Source organism: Schistocerca gregaria, chromosome 3, assembly GCF_023897955.1.
Source record: "Schistocerca gregaria isolate iqSchGreg1 chromosome 3, iqSchGreg1.2, whole genome shotgun sequence".
Taxonomy (NCBI): Eukaryota; Metazoa; Arthropoda; class Insecta; order Orthoptera; family Acrididae; genus Schistocerca; species Schistocerca gregaria.
Window position 1 is genome coordinate 192,871,382 of NC_064922.1, and position 19,750 is coordinate 192,891,131.

The 19,750-nt window shown below is 43.5% G+C and overlaps 1 protein-coding gene across 6 annotated transcripts in view; it reads left to right on the forward strand.

Annotated features, from left to right (window-relative positions):
* Positions 1-19,750, forward strand: part of LOC126356293 (uncharacterized) — a 312,745-nt gene that overhangs the window by 12,082 nt on the left and 280,913 nt on the right. For 5 of the 6 annotated variants that reach the window (XM_050007188.1, XM_050007190.1, XM_050007193.1 and 2 more), the window contains exons 2-3: positions 15,592-15,642; positions 15,726-15,779. In XM_050007188.1, the coding sequence (XP_049863145.1) occupies positions 15,640-15,642; positions 15,726-15,779 (57 nt within the window). In that variant the 5' untranslated portion in view covers positions 15,592-15,639. The remainder of the gene's footprint in view (positions 1-15,591; positions 15,643-15,725; positions 15,780-19,750) is intronic. The other variant, XM_050007189.1, reaches the window with a different exon arrangement.

Sequence of the window (19,750 nt, forward strand, 5' to 3'; positions counted from 1 at the left end):
CTCTACAACGATTGTTTCTGCTGCGGAAAACGCTATCCCTCGTTGCTTATGGCACCCTGATGAAAGACAGTCCCTTGGTGGTCACTGTAAGTCCCTGAGGCAATTAAGGAGCATCACCAAGCTCTACAGTGACATAAGCGGTACTCTTCCCTAGAGCACCTAATAGCCTTTGAATGGATCCATGTCCGTGTTTGCCAGCTTATAAAATGACGGAAACAGGAGTGTTGGGAGAGGTACATTGACCATTGGGTGCCGTACGTCACCTTCCCAAGTCTGGACAAAGATCAGAAGTCTTTTTGGGTACCAGACCCCAACAGGTGTCCCTGGCAATTAACATCAATGCCGTGTTATCTACAGACCTGAATGCAATTGCCGAGCACTTTACTGAGCACTGTGCTTGAACCTCTGTGTCAGAGTACTACCCCCTTGCCTTTCGCACTCTCAAACGGCGGATGGAAAGGAAAGTCCTCTCGTTCACTACATGCCACAGTGAACCTATAACGCCCCATTTACAGAGTGGGAGCTCCTAAGCACCCTTGCACATTGCCCCGACACAGCTCCTGCGCCGGATTGGATCCACAGTCAGATGATTAAACATCTCTCGTCTGACTATAAGCGACATCACTTCATCATCTTCAACCAGATGTGGTGCAATGGCATCTTTTCATCACAATGGCAGGGTAGCACCATCATTCCAGTGCTCAACCCCGATCAGAACCTGCTTGATGAGAATAGCTACCAGCCCATCAGCCTCACCAACTTTCTTTGTAAACTGCTGGAACATATGGTGTTTCGGTGGTTGGGTTGGGTCCTGGAGTGACGTGGCCTACTGGCTTCATGTGAGGGCGGCTTCCGCCAGGGTCACTCTACCACTGATACTCTCGTGTCCCTTGAGTCTGCTATCCAAACAGCCTTTTCCAGACACTAACATCTGGTAGTCATCATTTTTTACTTACATAAAGCTTATGACACAACTGGTGACATCGTATCCTTGCCACATTGTATGAGTGGGGTCTCCAGGGCCTGCTTCCGCTTTTTATCCAAAACTTCCTGTCACTCCATACTTTTCATGTCCAATTCAATGCCTCCTGTAGTTGCTCCCATATTCAGGAGAATGCCATTCAGCAGGGCTCTGTATTGAGCGTCTCTCTATTTTCAGTGGCAATTAATGGTCTAGCAGCAGCTGTAGGGCGGTCGGTCTCACCTTCTTTGTATGAGGATGACTTCTGCATTTCGTGCTCCAGCACTGGTGTTGCTGAGCGGCGCCTACAGGGAGCCATTTACAAGGCGCAGTCATGGGCTCTAGCCCACGGCTCCCAGTTTTCAGCCAAGAAGTTGTGTGTCGTGCATTTCTGTCGGCTTCGCACCATTCATCCATAAACAGAAGTTTACCTTAATGGCGGTCCATTCACTGTAGTGGAGACATATTGGTTTTTGATGCCCGATTGACTTGGCTACCTCACCTTTCTCACCTTAAGCAGAAGTGCTGGCACCATCTCAAGCCCTCCACTGCCTGAGCAACACCAACTAGGGTGCAGATCATTCTACGCTGCTGCAGCTTTACGAAGCCCTAGTTCAATCACACCTTGACTGTGGGAGTCTGGTTTATGGTTCGGTGGCGCCCTCAGTGTTGCGTTTACTCGACCCAGTGCACCACTGTGGTATTTGCCTACCGACGGGAGCTTTTAGAATGAGTCCGGTGACCAGTGTTCTGGAGGAGGCCGGAGTCCCTCCATTGAATGTGGCTAGAGTCCCTCCATTGAAGATTAGGCTGCACAAATGCTCGCCAGTTACGTTGCACACATTTTTAGTTCTCCTGCGCATCTGAATTACCGTCTCCTTTTCTCAACTATGGCGGGTCATCTCCTGCATCGGCGGCCCAGGTCAGGGCTTATGATTGCGGTTCATGTCCGGTCCCTTCTGTCTGAACTGGAGTCTTTCCCATTACCATCTCCCTTCAAGGTCCATTCACGTACACCTCTATGGTGTACACCTAGGCCACAGATTCTTCTGGACCTTTCGCATGACCGTCAAGACTCCTTTAACCCTGTGGCTCTCCGCTATCACTTCCTCTTGATTCTCGACATGTACCAGGGCCATGAAGTGATTTGCCCTGACAGCTCGATGGCTGATGGTCACAAATGTTTTGCGTATGTTCATGGAGGACGTATTGGACAGCACTCCTTGCCAGATAGCTGCAGTGTTTTCACTGCAGAGCTGACGGCTATATCTCATGCTCTTGAGCACATCCGCTCATGCTCTGATAAGTCATTTCTCCTGTGTACTGACTCCTTGAGCAGCCTACAAGCTGTTGACCAGTGCTACCCTCACCATTCTTTGGTAGTGTCCATTCAGGAGTCCACCATATATGCTGTGGAACGGTCCCATTGTTCAGTGGCATTTGTGTGGACCCCAGGACACATTGGAATCCCAGACAATGAACTTGCCGACAGACTGGCAAAACAGGATACACAGAAATCACTTGTGGAGATGGGCATCTCCAAAACTGACGTGCGTTCTGTCTTATGCCGCAGGGGTTTTTAGCTTTGGGAGACGGAATGGCATAACAGTACACACAACAAACTGCATCTCATTAAGGAGACTATGAATGTGTGGAAGTCTTCCATGCGGTCCTCTTGCAGGGAATCAGTTGTCCCTTGCTGGCTCCACATTGGCCACACATGGCTAACACATGGTTATCTCCTCCGTTGCGAGGACCCATCTCTGGTTTTCTTGTCTGATTTTGTCCATTTTAATGTTTGTTGCCCATGTTGTGTGCTTTCATCTGATTTTAACAGGGTCATTTGTCAGCACATTTTATCGCTGTGGCATGCCGATTGGTCTACACTTACTGAAAATAAGCTTCGGGCCTTGAAACCTCTTCCCATGGCTTGGACGACCTCTTCACGCCCTTCTCGGTGGGAGGAGGTCGTTTTGGCCTGGTTACAGATTAGACACTGACGGTTCAGCCATCGCCATCTGCTGACAGCTGCGCTGGTGCCGTTCTGCCCAAGTGGGCAATTGCTGATGGTATGCCACATTTTAATGTCCTGTCCGAATTTTAATACACTGCACATTGATCTTGGTCTGCCGTGTACTCTGGATACCATTTTAGCAGATGACCCAGGAGCAGCTGCTCGTGTTCTTCGTTTTATCCACTTGACAAACCTGTCTAAGGACATTTGATTATGCTGTTTTCTTTTAATCCCTTGCCTGTTAATGTGCCTTTTATAGTGTTGTCCTTTTTAGTTGCTGTTTTAACCTTGTGCCTCGCAGTGCATTCATAACTTAGTCTGGGCGCTAATGACCACTGTAGTTGTGTGCCCTAAAACAAAACAAAAAAAATTAATAATAATCTGTCAATCTTGGGGTTTTCTCCTTTCTTCCAACTGTGTTTTGTATGTCTCAGTTATTTTACTCCCACCCTTGTGGAATTATTTTAATCAGAACGAGGGACCGATGACCTAACAGTTTGGTCCCTCCCACCCACCCCTCACCCCCCACCCCTTTTAAAACAACCAACCAATCAAGTGATGCCCTGTAACATTCTGTCTCATCACATTCTACTGATCAGAGACTGGCAACATAGCAGCAGTTGGAGTAGGGAATTAGGAATTCACCTCATGTAAGGCTGCCATTAACAAAATGCAGATGGCTATGTTTGGTGTGGTGCCATGGCTGGGAAGCATGTATTTCTGATAATGACATCGCATTGTGTTAGGGATGAGTCATGGTTCTGCATTATCCCTTGGTCAGTGATTGTGGTCTTGATCTGGAGAGAGGTGTCATTCTTCAGTGTTTTGGAGAGGCACAGCTATGTTATTCCTGGCATCATGGTGTGGGAGTGTGACTTCAGGTCACAGCTGTTAGTGATTGAGGGACTCTCACTGCATAATGGTATATCACGGTACCACATCTCATATTTCAACAGGACAAAGCTCATCTACATATGGAACATGTCTCTTGAACTGTCTGTATGATATTGCAGTACTCTCTTGCCCAGCAAGATTGCCAGATCCTACACAATAGATCATGTGTGTGACACTCGATCAGATGTCAACTCCATCCCAGTGCCAGTATTCAGGATATAAACGATCAGTTATAACAATTGTGAACGGCTTTCCTCAAGAGAAGATACAATGGCTTTTTGATAACCTCTCAAACCATGTCTGCTATATCTGTGGGTAGCTAGATATTGTTGTGGACATCAGAGTTTAATGGAAGAATGGACAATAGAGGAAACCGCCAAGTGGGAGAACTGGTGTGAAAGAGTAATCCAAAGTAAAGGCAGGTGAACAAAATGGGTGTGGACAAAAGAACAGACCAGGACAAGGACAAACCACCTAAATGACAATGAGGCACTATACTAAGCAGTCACCACAGTGATGCACAGCAAGATCTAGAACAGTGAAGAGAAAAATTCAAGATACAACCAAAGAGAGTAACCAGGTATCAAGAACGGTAATTATCAAATAGATCTAGTACAGTGAAGATAGATTCAAAAGGATCAAGCACGAGCACTGAACTGACCAGCTGTGTGCTGGGTGGCCGCCTGCTACTGACCACGTGGAATGGTATTGGCCACTGTACTCGCGGTGTCTGTCTTATCATGTGAGCACAGCATGGCCAGGGTGCCCTCTAATGGCTGCATATGTCCCCCTATCTGGCAAGCATACAGCCTCCTGGGCACCTGGTACCAGATCCCTGCCCCATTTCCCCCTCCCCCCCTCCTCCTCCTCCTCCTCCTCCTCCTCCTCCTCCCCTAATACACATGTGCACAGGTGGAAACATTTGGGACTGTGCCGTGATGGCCATAAAGAAGGTATGGGTGAAATCACAGACCCTCTGACTGCCAGTTGGGGGAAGGCAGGATGGTCGCAGAGTCCTTCATACTGTTGCTGGAGGTGAGGGTGCCTGAGGATCCCACAATCCCTGTGGATGCGGAAGGTAGTGCTGGTGCACCAGTGGGGAATCTTTGGCACTCACCAGAAGGTAGAGGGGGAGGGCTCGGTTGCAGGTGTGTTGCCTGAGCTTGAGGACAGAACTCGTGGTGACTGTGATCAAGCCCCTTCTGTGTTTGGCAGATGTAACTTGTCACCTGCAGATCTCTACAGTGTTGCTGACATCCAAACTACAATACACATGTAGGAGAGGGCCTACACAGCCATGCCAGGTGTGTAATGCTGGAACAGTTGGGAGGTCAGTGCAGGAGGGGCGATATCAGAAGATGAAGCAGGGTCTGCAGGTGCTGTCCATGGAACATGGGGCTACTTCTGTCAATCGGTGCATGTGACAGGTGCTCAGAAAAGGGGTGAGAGCTGAGGTAGTGATGGCAGAGGATTCAATAGCCTTCTTCAGTTGTCGCTTAAAGGGCTGAATGAGATGTTCCACTTCACCATTTGAGGAAGGGTGAAATGGAGGGCTGACAATGTTTTTATGCCACTGGCCACACAGGACTCTGTGAAAACAAACGCTGTGAATTGGGGCCCATTATCAGAGACCAAAGTGTGAAGTAATGCTTCGACAGCCAAAACATGGGCCATGGCAGAGAGGGTGGTGTCTGTTGAGATGGATGCCATGGGCACCATATATGGGCACTTTGAGTAGGCATCTATGTTGAGCAGCCACATCAACTCCAAAAATGGACCCGCAGAATCGAAGTGAATGCAGTCCCAGGGATGGGGAGTGTAGGTTAGGGTGCAAATAACTGTGGGGGTGCTGCTTGATGATGGGCGCATGCTGTGCATGCATGGATCATTCTCTTGACATCGTGATACCCAGCCATTACATGTGTCGGTGAGCCAACACTTTCATGAGAGACATTCCACAATGTCCCCAGTACAGAAAGCTCAGGACTTGTTGGTCAATTCAGCTGGAATGATCACCTGATGCCATTGACAACTGAGAGCATGAGAGAAATGAAAATCCAAGGTTTGAGCTTGGATGTCATCTGGCAAGTGAGATAGGTTACACTGCCATGGGTCACATCTCAGATGACCTGGTGCAGGATGGTTGCATTGTGTGGCGGTGGCAACATGTGCATCTATAGTGGGTGTTGTGCAGTATCAGTTGGAAGCAGAGGCCCTTTTGTTGGTTGAAATCAGGGTCTGGACCATCAAGTACACACAACAAGGTGTGAGTGTTGGAATGTTATGCTGTGGACTTAAACCAGATGGTATTATTGCATGCACTTGGGAATGAAGCCCAGCACTGGAGGCATTGAGCTGTTTGCTTTGGGAGGTTAGATCGGGGTCCAAATAATGTAACCAAAGGCTTGTAATCTGAAATTACAGGAAACTTCACCCCAAAAGGTAGACATGGCATACACTTTTCGATCTGTGAGTAGTTGCACTGTGCAATTGTCAACGTCTTGGACATACATGAAATTTGCAGTGTGCCAGAACTGCTCTGATGCTATAGGCAGGTATCTTGGCTGCTGCAACCAATGTCCACATGCAATGGACTTGCAGACTGCTGACGCCCTTGTGAGGCATGACTGGAGCAGGTTGTGAGTGTGTGACATACCAGTTGGAGAGGTCTTTCTTTGACACAAACTGTGCAGGACCCCAGTGATCTGGACAGGCTGCCCAGGACTGAGTAGGAAAGCACTATGGGCACAAAGGAAGCAGCCCTCGTGATCTGTGTTGAAGCATGACTGGAGGCTCAGATAGGGTAGATGTGTCAGACATGGACGAATCATGACGGTACTGCCTGGGGGCTGTTCTGCACCTGTGGTGGCAGAATGGAGTGTGTGGAGGTGTGCTGAAGGCTGCAACTAGTCGTCTCACCATGAGTTGTTCATTAGCTGCCTGTGCAATTTCGAACAAGTGTGCAGTGTGGAAAATGTCCTCCTAAAAGGGGCTGTGCACTGCCAATGGAATATTGTGGATCTCTAGATCTGGTGAAAACTGGATCACCATGTCTCAAATAATGGAGTCTGCAAATGAAGGCTTGGAGCCTTGATTGTTAAAAGTGACATCACATTTGTGACTGAGATCTTGCTAGTCAGTGACCCACAAGCAGAATGATTGTCCCAGCCGTTTATGGTATTGCTGGAACTCAAGCCTGGAGGCAATCACATGGTGTCTCTGGGAATAGTAATTAGTTAACAGAATGCAGATCTTCTGAAGGAAGATAGTGACATGGTTGGACAGATGGACCAACTTTTGGAGCAGAAAGAACATTTCCTGTGAAGCCCAAGACGAAAACAACAATTTCTGCAATAGATATTCCATAGCATCACTGAAAAGTGGAAACAATGGAGGATGGATGGTGTCAGTAGTGGGAGGCACTGAGGCCTCATGCAACTGGGCCTTAGATGCTTTGAGTTTTTCTGCTTGAAGCTGAAATGATCTTTGTGATGTGTCTAACCGGAGCAGCTCCTACTGCTGCTGCTGCTGCTGCATTAACTGCTGCTGTTGCTCCAGCAGCCGAACCAGTTAATTGTTCATGCTGCTAAATAACTTCCTTTTTCCTTGCTGCTAATGCTGTATACCTAGGTAGCCAGACATCAGAGTTCTGGAAGAATGGAAAATGGAGGAAGCCATCAGACAGGAGAGCTGCCTGCGGAAGAGTAAGCCAAGCTAACAGCAGACAAATGATATGTGACAGACAGACTGTGGACAAGATAACAGCCCAGGACAGGGACAAACCATCTAGGTGACAATGAGGCACTACCCTAAGCTGTCACCACAATGATGACAACAAGACCGAGACCCATGGGGAGACAAATCCAAGACTCGACCAGAGCAACTGAGTGACAAGAAAGGGAGTTATAAAACAGTTATAGTACAGTGAAGATAGACCTGAAGGCATCACGCGTGAGCACTGAACTGATTGACTGTGTGCTAGGTGGCTGCCTGTATACCGGTTGTGTGGAACAGTGTTCACCACTATACTGACTTGGCAGAATAGAGGAGCTCTTACGTGCGACCACAGTGCAACACATCCATAGTTCATTTTATGGCTATCTGTGTCCATCTCCTCTGGTGAACATTCAACCTCAGCAGTACCCAATACCAGAATATCTGTACATGCATTCACACTGGAAGGAGTGCAACATCATACTTATATCATACTTATAAGAGCACTCACACTGCCAAGTTCTTTGACTCGATTTTATAATCACTGAAATAACATCTTATACCTCCCAACCTGTGAAGTTCTGTTCCTCTTCCCCTCCTGGGTGTTTCACTTTTTTAATCAGGCAGTGTATGATGGAAGATCATTTATAGATAGCAAGATCAAGAACAGACCAAATATTGACCCCAGTGGTATGCCTGTAGTGATCATTCTCCACTCTGAATAAACATTTTTCATTGTGTAAACTCCCTGGTTTTTTAAAATGCAATACTCAGCATGCTTTTACTTGGACAGAATGAAAACAAGTTATTGGCAATTTTTCTGATGCTAAAATATTTGAGCTTCTCAAGGAGAATACTGTGAACTGCATAATCAAATGCTTTTGATGATTCGAAAATACCAGTCAGCATTATTTTATAATTCAAATTTTATATTATCTCAATTATGAATTGAAAAATAGCATGTTTTGTAGTACTGACTAAGTACCCTGTTTTGAGAAAGGCTTGTTGCGGTTCTTAAATATGTAATTTTTTCCAGTATCTTTGAGGAAGAGGTAAGAAGGGAGTCTGACCACTAATTGTTAATATCCATCTTGCTATGCCAGTAGTGTATTTCAGTGTGCCCGAAAATATCCCTTTCAATACTGATGTGATACATATATGTCTGAAAATGGTGCAAGTATGTGAAGAACCGTATTTTAGAACCTTACTTGAGAAATTGTCATCTCCATGAGAGTTTCTGGTATTGAGGGAGTTAATTACATTCTTAGTTTATTTATCAGGTCAGCTACTTCAAGGAAGTGATTATTAAATACTTTCACTACCTGATTTCTATAATTTATTATTTTGCAGTTTTCTTTAATAACAAAGTCCTAAAATAAAACACAGTCATCATAAAGAAACTTCTAAAGCAACAGAGATTACTGCTTAATAAGTGTAAACTAAAGCAGATATTCTGTATGAAACATGTTTGACTGTCAAGACAAATCCTTCAACAACTACTGTAACAGAATATTATTGAAATATCTCTCAAAAGACCCTAAGAAATTTTGGTCACATGTAAAGGCTGCTGGTGATACTAAAGTTAGCGTCCATACACTCATGGGTGAGACAGGGACTGAAGTGAGGTAACAAAACAAGAGCAGAAATTCTGAAATCCATTCTCAAATGTTCCTTTACAAATTAAAATCCAGGGATTTTGCCCCAATTTAATTCTTGCAACACTGCAAAGATGAGCTACTTAGATATTAATATCGGCAGTGTCGAGAAACAGCTGAAATTGCTAAAATTGACCAAAGCTCCATAGGTGTATGTTATCCCTGTTAGATTCTACACCAAATTTGTAGACGAGTTGCCTGTCTTTTAATCATAGTCCACTGTAAATCCCTAGAACAAAAAACTGAACCCAGTGGTTGGAAGAACAGTTCACAGACAGCTACAAGAATGTTATCAGAAGACATCCACAAAACGACCGTCTAATATCCTGGGCATCCATTTGTTGTAGACTCTCAGAACAAATTCTAATTTCAGTGTGATGAGGTATCTCAAACATAACTACGTTCCTACAGTCCAACCAGAGTGGAGTCTGAAAATACCAATTACGTGAAGACCAGCTCCAACTTATCTCACATGACATCCTGAAAACCATGGATCAAGGCAGTCAGGTAAATGCAATAGGTCTCAATATCTAAAAAGTATTTAATTCAGTGCTATGCTTAGTAGCCAAGTACAGTTTATGGGGTATCACGCAAAATTTGTAACTGGATTGAGGATTCCTTGGATGGAGGGGAAAGTCATTTAGAGATTTAGAAATAACTTTAGGTGTGCCAAAGGAAGCGTTTCAGGACCCTTGATGTTCATGACCTTGCAAGCAATATAAACAGTAATCTCAGATTGTTGACGATGATTCAGTTGTCTATAGTGGCCGGCCACTGTGGCCGAGCGGTTCTAGGTGCTTCAGTCTGGAACCGCACAACCGCTACGGTCGCAGGTTCGAATCCTGCCTCAGGCATGGATATGTGTGATGTCCTTAGGTTAGTTAGGTTTAAGTAGTTCTAAGTTCTAGGGGACTGATGACCTCAGATGTTAAGTCCCATAGTGCTCAGAGCCATTTGAACCATTTTTTGTCTATAGTGAAGTACTATCTAGAAAAAGGTGCACAAATATTCAGTCAGACCTTGTTAAGATTTCAGAGTAGTGCAAAGATTGGATATTTGCTTTAAATGTTCAGAAATCTAAAATAGTGCACTTCACAAAACGAAAAAAAGCATAGTCTCTTATGACTACAATATCACTAAGTCACAACTGGAATCAGTTGACCCATACAGTTACATGGGTGTAATACTTTTGCAGGGATATGGAATTGAACAGTCACAGGTAAAGCACATGGTAAGCTTTGATTCATTGGTGGAATACTAGGCAAATGCAATCAGTCTACAAAAGAGTTTGCTTGCAAATCATTTGTGTGACTCATGCTATAATATTGCTCAAGGATATAGGACCCATGTTAAACAGGGCTAACATGGGACATTGAATATGACAGAGAAGGGCAGCATAACTGCTCACAGATTTGTTTGATGTATGGAGAAGTCACAGAGATTCTGAAGAAACTGAACCTGTAGACACTCGAAGATGCATGAAAACTATTGTGAGAAAGTCTATTTACAGAATTTCAAGAATCAGCTTTAGATGAGGAATCTAGGAAAATACGACAACTCCCTGTGTATCGCTCCTGTAGGGATCCTGAGCACAAGGTTGAATTAATTGCAACATGCACAGGAGTATTTCAACATCATTCTTCCTGCACTACTCCATATGTGAATGGAACAAGAAGCAGCTCTGGTAACTGGAACAACAGGTAGTATAATCTGCCATACATATGTGTTTTGCAGAGTATGGGTGTAGATGTAGACTCTGTAACTGACTTTTTTGTTTCTCTTTTAACTGTTGCCCTTAGATTTAATTTTATTATTGTACTTACTGATTTCATACATTATACAGAGATATTTGAGTGTTTAATCACTTTTCTCAACACAAATAGTATTTCTTGTAAGATGTCATCAGTGCTACTTCTCTATTTGTCCTACCTGTTTTTCCATTTCTTTACAAATGATTCCTTTTGTAACAAAGGCTTTTGGGCATTTTGTTAGTGCCATACTTCATTGTTTTCTTGAGAAAGCATCTGTTAAAAATTAAGAGAATCCAATGTGTAAATACCTTCAGTTTGGAATTGACATCCATCAAATAATACACATCCTTCCAGACAGCATCCTGTTTGGATTCCTTGGAACTTTCTGTTGTCTGTTCATTAATTACTCTGTTTTCCATAGTCTCTCTTTATTGTATTCTGATAACCTGGTTAGTATGACTTTTGTCATGATCAGAGAGGCCATTCACAATTGGATAAACATTTATATCACTGATTAAGTGTTTACCTACAACTTGTGTAATTATAGTGGGAAAATTAACAACAAAACACCTGTTGAAACTATTTAGTAACATTAAAAATTGTTTCTTTTACCTAAATCTTTCAGAAAATTGACTTTAAATTTTTTATAGAATTTTTAAGACAGTCATTTGCTTTCATTTGCCTGCTAGATGACTTAATAATAGCTCAAATTTTTGTTAGAATATTTAAGAGTTTCCCAGTGAGGTACTGTTTTCTGTAACATAACAATGAAAATAATCAGTTTTTGACAGTATAGTGTAATTGGATATATAAAAAATCTAATTCAGCAGGTGGCAGGAGAACACACATATAAAAAAGGTTTATATAAGCTTTCAGAACCAGTGGCTCCTTCTGGCAGAAGGGTGAAGGGGAAGGAAGAGGGATGAAAGAAAAGGACTGGAGAGGTTTGTATGAAAAGGGGTATAATTCAGAAAGGCAGGCAGAGCACCGTGTCAGTGAGACTTACCAAATGGGATGAGAAGGAAAGACTCACCTGGTGTAGAGTAGGATTACATCCAGAAACAGGGACTTTCAGTGGTAGGCATTTGGGGGTAACTCAAAGGGACAAGCAGGATTCAAGAAACAGAAAGTGGGACCTGAGTTTTGATAGTGTAAAAGCATGTCTTCAAAAAGAATGAATGTAATATGTGATGGGACTCATCGAGGCAAATGAGGACAATTTGGAGTGTTAGAAATGGTGGGAGTGGTGAAAAAGAGAAGCAGAGGGTGGAAAAAGATAGAACAATGGAATAACCCAAGTAAAAAAATTGGGAAAAATCAGAAAAATTCATGCAAAACTCGTGAGAACAGACAATGGTTAACAAGAGGACCTGAGACCGTGAGAATTTCTCGCCAGAAACGTGGGCCATTTGATACGAAGAAATGATTGGAAAATAAAAAAATCGATAGGGAATGTCATTGAAAGAGACAAAATTTCAAAAACTGGGCAAACAGAAAGAGATAATCATAGGAGAAAATGTAAACTACTTTACTTGGCAAATAAAGTAATGTAGGAAAAGTCAGTCTGAGCAGTTTGGTGAAAAACAAATGCACAAACACATGAAAGAATTATGTGTAAACAAGGTAAGTGGAGCGTGGGAAAGACAATAGCTGTCAAATTTCCAAATACACTCCTGGAAATTGAAATAAGAACACCGTGAATTCATTGTCCCAGGAAGGGGAAACTTTATTGACATATTCCTGGGGTCAGATACATTACATGACCACAATGACAGAACCACAGGCACATATACACAGGCAACAGAGCATGCACAATGTCAGCACTAGTACAGTGTATATCCACCTTTCGCAGCAATGCAGGCTGCTATTCTCCCATGGAGACGATCGTAGAGATGCTGGGTGTAGTCCTGTGGAACGGCTTGCCATGCCATTTCCACCTGGCGCCTCAGTTGGACGAGCGTTCGTACTGGACGTGCAGACCGCGTGAGACGACGCTTCATCCAGTCCCAAACATGCTCAATGGGGGACAGATCCGGAGATCTTGCTGGCCAGGGTAGTTGACTTACACCTTCTAGAGCACGTTGGTTGGCACGGGATACATGCGGACGTGCATTGTCCTGTTGGAACAGCAAGTTCCCTTGCCGGTCTAGGAATGGTAGAACGATGGGTTCGATGACGGTTTGGATGTACCGTGCACTATTCAGTGTCCCCTCGACGATCACCAGAGGTGTACGGCCAGTGTAGGAGATCGCTCCCCACACCATGATGCCGGGTGTTGGCCCTGTGTGCCTCAGTCGTATGCAGTCCTAATTGTGGTGCTCACCTGCACGGCGCCAAACACGCATACGACAATCATTGGCACCAAGGCAGAAGCGACTCTCATCGCTGAAGACGACACGTCTCCATTCGTCCCTCCATTCACGCCTGTCGCGACACCACTGGAGGCGGGCTGCACGATGTTGGGGCGTGAGCGGAAGACGGCCTAATGGTGTGCGGGACCGTAGCCCAGCTTCATGGAGACGGTTGCGAATGGTCCTCGCCGATACCCCAGGAGCAACAGTGTCCCTAATTTGCTGAGAAGTGGCGGTGTGGTCCCCTACGGCACTGCGTAGGATCCTACGGTCTTGGCGTGCATCCGTGCGTCGCTGCGGTCCGGTCCCAGGTCGACGGGCACGTGCACCTTCCGCCAACCACTTGCGACAACATCGATGTACTGTGGAGACCTCACGCCCCATGTGTTGAGCAATTTGGCTGTATGTCCACCCGGCCTCCCGCATGCCCACTATACGCCCTCGCTCAAAGTCCGTCAAGTGCACATACGGTTCACGTCCACGCTGTCGCGGCATGCTACCAGTGTTAAAGACTGTGATGGAGCTCCGTATGCCACGGCAAACTGGCTGACACTGACGGCGGCAGTGCACAAATGCTGCGCAGCTAGCACCATTCGACGGCCAACACCGCGGTTCCTGGTGTGTCCGCTGTGCCGTGCGTGTGATCATTGCTTGTACAGCCCTCTCGCAGTGTCCGGAGCAAATATGGTGGGTCTGACACATCGGTGTCAATGTGTTCTTTTTTCCATTTCCAGGAGTGTAAATTGTCGAGAGACAATCAAGAGCAGGCCATGCAGTGTAATGAACAAAAAACTAGGGACAAGGTGTTGATTAATCTTGGTGGTACAGATAAACTAACAGACGGACTAGCACATAAGATAGAAAACAGATGATAGTTTGACTACATCCATGAAATGTATATTGTAAACGAATGGATAAAGAGATTGAATTGAATTGAGCAAGACAGATGACAACAAAGACTCTCAAGAGGGTTGTGTGAGAAGGAATGATGGCTCCATGTGCCAAGATAGCAACAGAAATAATCAGTGTTACACGATGTAATGTAATTGGATAGATAAAAAATCTACTAGCCAAGTGGCAGCAGGAGAATACATACATAAAAAAAGCTTTATGTATGCAAGCTTTTGAAGCCAGTGACACCTTTTTCTGGCAGAAGAGTTGAAGGGGAAGGGAGAGAGGTGAAGGAAAAGACTGGAGAGATTTAGGAGAAGAGGTAGATCAAGAAATGTCACCCAGAACCCTGGGTCAGGGGAAACGTACTGACAGGATGAGAAGGAAAGTCTTTCCTTCTCATCTCATCTAGTAAGTCTACCCTAACCCGGGGATGTGGGTGATTTCTATGAACTCTATCCCTTTTCCTAAAGCTCTCCTATAGGTATGTTCACCTGCTGCCACTTGGTGAGTAGATTTCTTATCTTTCCAGTTACATTATATGTTCTGTAACAGTTATAATACTGAAACTTCCTGGCAGATTAAAACTGTGTGCCCGACCGAGACTCGAACTCCCGAGTTCGAGTCTCGGTCGGGCACACAGTTTTAATCTGCCAGGAAGTTTCATATCAGCGCACACTCCGCTGCAGAGTGAAAATCTCATTCTGGAGTTATAATACTCTTCCATACGAATATGATGCCATTGATTCTTCAGCCTTTCTTGGCAAAACTGATGGTTTACAAGTTTTTGGGTTTCCAGGTGAATTGTCATTTTTTATTGAAAAGACATTTTGACATTTCCCCTAGTTGCTTTTGTCAGGAAGTGCAGATTTTTTTGTTCGCTGTTTCGACTCAAACAAAACTGTGAACTGTACACACTGTGTGATTGTTTCTTAGCGCTGTTAAACAATAAGGCAGTCAACAGAAATTCAAAACGGCTGTACCAAAATGTAAAGAGTTAAAAGTAAGACAGTACCTTTTACGAACAAATGTCTTAATGTTAACACCCAGAAAGCAGAAACTTACATTGACTCCAGTAGCTAAACGTTACTCTTATTTTATGAGAATAACGCTATAACATCACTCAAGTTTTCCAGTTTCAAGTTATTTGCAGTACTTGAAAATGTAGTTATCTTTTTACCCTTGCTTTATAATTTTGAGTGATATTTTTTGACAACCACAGTAATAACTGTAGAAAATGTTTAAACACTGCTGGAGTGATAATTTGTTCATCCTGTCAATTTAGACTTTTTTGTTATACCACAGTTACAAAAGATTGATGTGCATTATTTATTTACACTGTCTTATATTTTGTCCACAGGTGCTACTGGTTCTCTAATTTATAAAAGAAAACATTTAGCACAAGGAAATGGTGAGTTATCATCTGTACTCCATTTACACATTTACATATGATCATGTATATGGTCTCATATATATCCATTCTTGGTGCTCTAGGCCCGGAACATATGTGCTTGCTCTGATTCATACAGTGAGTGCAGTGACGACTTGGTAATGTACTTCTGCAGTTTCATGATTTTGTAACTATAGTTCAATTTGCTCATAAGAGATCAAGTAGCTGTATTTGTACTTGTGGAGTAACTTGCTCTCAAACTGAGATAAGACTTGTTTCATTGTAGTTTGATTTTGGTGAATGCAACTGTATATTGTATTCCTAAGATCACATTGGATATATTGTAATAGAGTATGAAGGAAAAATTTAATTTCTGTGAGAAATACAGAAAATTATAAATGTCAATATGAATAATAAAACAAGACTAAGAAAAAGGTCATTGCAACATAAGTGTCCTGCTCTCTGTTATCACATGGGTACAAAAGAAGAGATGTAGAGGTAAATAAGTGTACTATAGATAAATGAATTTAGAGTCAGACGGCAACTGAAATCACTGTATTGACTTTAGGTCACTGGATGTAGTGGGGTACCTGGTACATTCTATATCAGTTACGTGAAAGAACTAACTCTTCCTAGAGCCAGAGTTTACCACAGACCTCTGCAGCAACGGAACTGTTATTTAAGTATTTTGTCCTAGTACCAGTTGAAAATGTTTTCATCCAGCCCTGTACTGCTACTTCTTGATTTCATGTTTATATAAAACAATGTTGATTAAGTAAGTTTGGACTACTACTCCACTGCAGTTGTTCTTGAGGTTGAACCTGGAAACTCTGATATTGTTGCAACTTTCTACTAAGTAATACAAAGTACTTCTTCTAATAATGTAAATATTGCATCTTCCATCAAAATTTGTGAAAATGGAGGAATACTGCATGTAGAATTATAGTGCATGTATTCCACATGGTCTAACATAATTTCTATGTGACGGCAGCAGATGTTCTATCTGATTTGACAGATAACGACACTCTTTCTTGTATTTTTTGACATCTTCGTCACTGTCATGGCACACTCTTTATTCAGTGGTGTGCCCCATTTATCCAAGCTGGGCTTCGCAACACAGAGTAACTGCCAAGCAAGCAGTTACTGCAAAGTACAGTAAACTGCCACCGCCATCCCCACTTGAAGACACACATTTTCCATCTACACCAGGCTACATACAATAACAAAACTTCCAGCCATTATGTGATTCTAAACCACGAGTATTCAACTAATAAAAATACTTTCAGCTGTCCTAATAATCATTCACCTGTTAACAGAGTCTGGGTAACACATTGCTTTACCAAACTGATGTTCGCCTCGATAGCTGAGTGGTCAGTGTGATGGATTGCCGTCCTATGGGCCCAGGTTCAATTCCCATCTGGGCGGAGATTTTCTCCTCCCAGGGACTGGGTGTTGTATTGTCTTCCTCATCATTTCATCCCCATCCAGTGTGCAGGTCATCCAATGTGGCGTCAAATGTAATAAGACCTGCACCAAGGCGGCCAGACCTGCCCCGCTAGGGGCCTCCAGGCCAGTGACACCAAACGCTCATTTCCTTTTCACCAAAGTGATATGTTACACCACCTTTTCCCGCCCTTAAACAAATGATGTCACCACAACGTCAATAAATGGATAAATAATAGTTGTCCAGCATGGCATTGATTTATCATGCTAAACTAGAACCCGGAACAACTATTTTTTGTTATGTACCTATCATTAAACTATTTTGATCATAAGCTACTCAAACACTGCTACAAAGTAGCCATTCTGGCAATCCAACTTTAAATTCCTTATGTATAACACACTCATAAATTTTTTTACCATAGTATACTTGGTGATTATAATGAAACTTCCCCTATTTAGTACATTATAACATTGAAACTAAATACCGTATGAGCACCAAACTTGGGAGCATTAATGTCCAGAGTATGGGGCGCATGATTCCCATGCATCACAGTACCACCGTCCAGTTCCAACTATGGCTACCAGGTGCTATGATCGGTCATCGTGATTCGTAAGTCTCACACAACTGACCAGTCACAGTACACTTGTTGATGTATCAACATGACCTTGGACAAAAGGAGCAGGACATTATTGGTGAAGCTCTATTATCACAACAGCAGTGATGCAGCAGCTGCACATTGAGAATATTTCCAGCTGAAAGCATTACGGAAGGGCCTTCTTTTTCCATATGCTGTGCAGAGCATGATGAAATAGTTTGAAACAACTGGAGAATTGGTTGTCGCTTCGGCAAGAGGCTAACAGCCGGTTGAGTTTGAAACAACTGGAGAATTGGTTGTCGCTCCGGCAAGAGGCTAACAGCCGGTTGCACGACAGGTACAGATGAAATCACTATTGCTATGGCAGACAATTCTGCATGCAATTCCTGATCGTTAGACAGTGTGTGCCCTGTGTCTTGACAGTTGAACATCCGATGATCCACTGTATGAAAGGTGCTTCAAACCATTCTCAAATGGTATCCGTACAAGATCTGTATTGTGCAGCAGCTTGCACCACAGGATGCACGACGACATGTTGACTTCGCTCTCCACTTTCTCGCACTGACTGAAGTTGACAAGGGTTTGTCCTGGACAATCCTATGGACAAATGAAGCTCATTTTTCCCCGATGGGTGAGATGAACACACAGAATTGCCAAGTGTGGGGATCTTCACCTCCAGTCACTGTGCATGATGTTCCTCTGTATGGTGAATGTGTCACCATATGGTGTGGCTTCATGGCTACATTCATCATTGGCCCATTCTTTTTTGAAGAGGTTGGCACTCAAGGTCAAAAGGCTACCAGTGTGACTGGCCAGAGTTACTGTGATATGCTTCGCAAGCATGTCATGCCCACTCTACAAGAGAGACAGGCATTGAACCCAACAGTTTTGATGCAACATGGGGTTCTACCATGCATCGCTCATGAAGTTCACCTGCTTCTCCAAAACACATTTGGAAAGAATTGAATAATCAGCTGATCATTTCCAAATGCTTGGTCAGCATTCCTTGTGATTTCTGGTTGTAGGGCTACTTGAAGGACAGGGATTACTAGGGGAACATTCACACATGTGCCAATCTGAAGTGCAGCATATCAAGAGAGGTAGCCAGTATACCCATGGACATGCTTCGTTCTGCTGTGCAGAATGCACTCCTGCTTGTTCAGACTCTTCTGGACACTGATGGGCGCCAGATTGAGTCCTTTTGTAGCAGTACTGGTACTGATATGTAATGGTATGATGTACCGTAGCTGCACATTAAAAGTGTTTTAATTGAATTGAGTCTGCATTATTTCTCTTCCCCATGTTCTTGACATTAATGGTAACAAGTTTGGTCCTCATACGGTAATTAGTTTTCATATTATAATGTGTTAAATAGGGAAAATTTAATTATAATCACCCAGTGTATGCCATAGCCTTAATTTACACACAAATGTGGACTAACTGCAAAGAGGGCTGGTAAATCAGTTAACCTTTAGCTTATTTTCACATTCTTCAATTAAATCAGGATAAGCGAACATTGTTTATTTCTTCCAATGGAAATCACGTAAGTGTCAATTTTTGGTAAAATTAGACGTTGCGTAACTTCATCTGGAACCTACTTGTTATTGCTACGTCTAGGGCAGTCCTGTGAAAACAGGCTTAAGTGTTGTAGTTGTCAAGTAATACATGAAACTGATCCAAGTAACACAAATATGGCTTTATTCATAACCTCTGAAAAATGATGCAAATAAGCCTCTCATGACTCCACAGGTAACAAGACAAAAGAATCATAGAAAGGTGCAACTTAAGCGATACAAAGAACAAGTGATTCGAGTGGTACAAAGTAAAAGAACATAATGAGAGTCAGTTGAACAACCAAACCATGTGGTGGAGAACCGAGTCGGCACAAGAGTAGATATTATGCACAAGCTATAATTGGGAAACCCTCGACTGCAGACTGTGTTTCACTATCAAGATGGAAGCAAAGCAATTCTTTACAGTCGAAGTCACACTGCTGGGCCAGTGTGAGAGATTTAGAGGTGAAAGCAACAGGTCGTTCAGAGCCGTCAGCATATCGGTGTGCTAGGACCGCACCGAAGCTGTACTGTGAA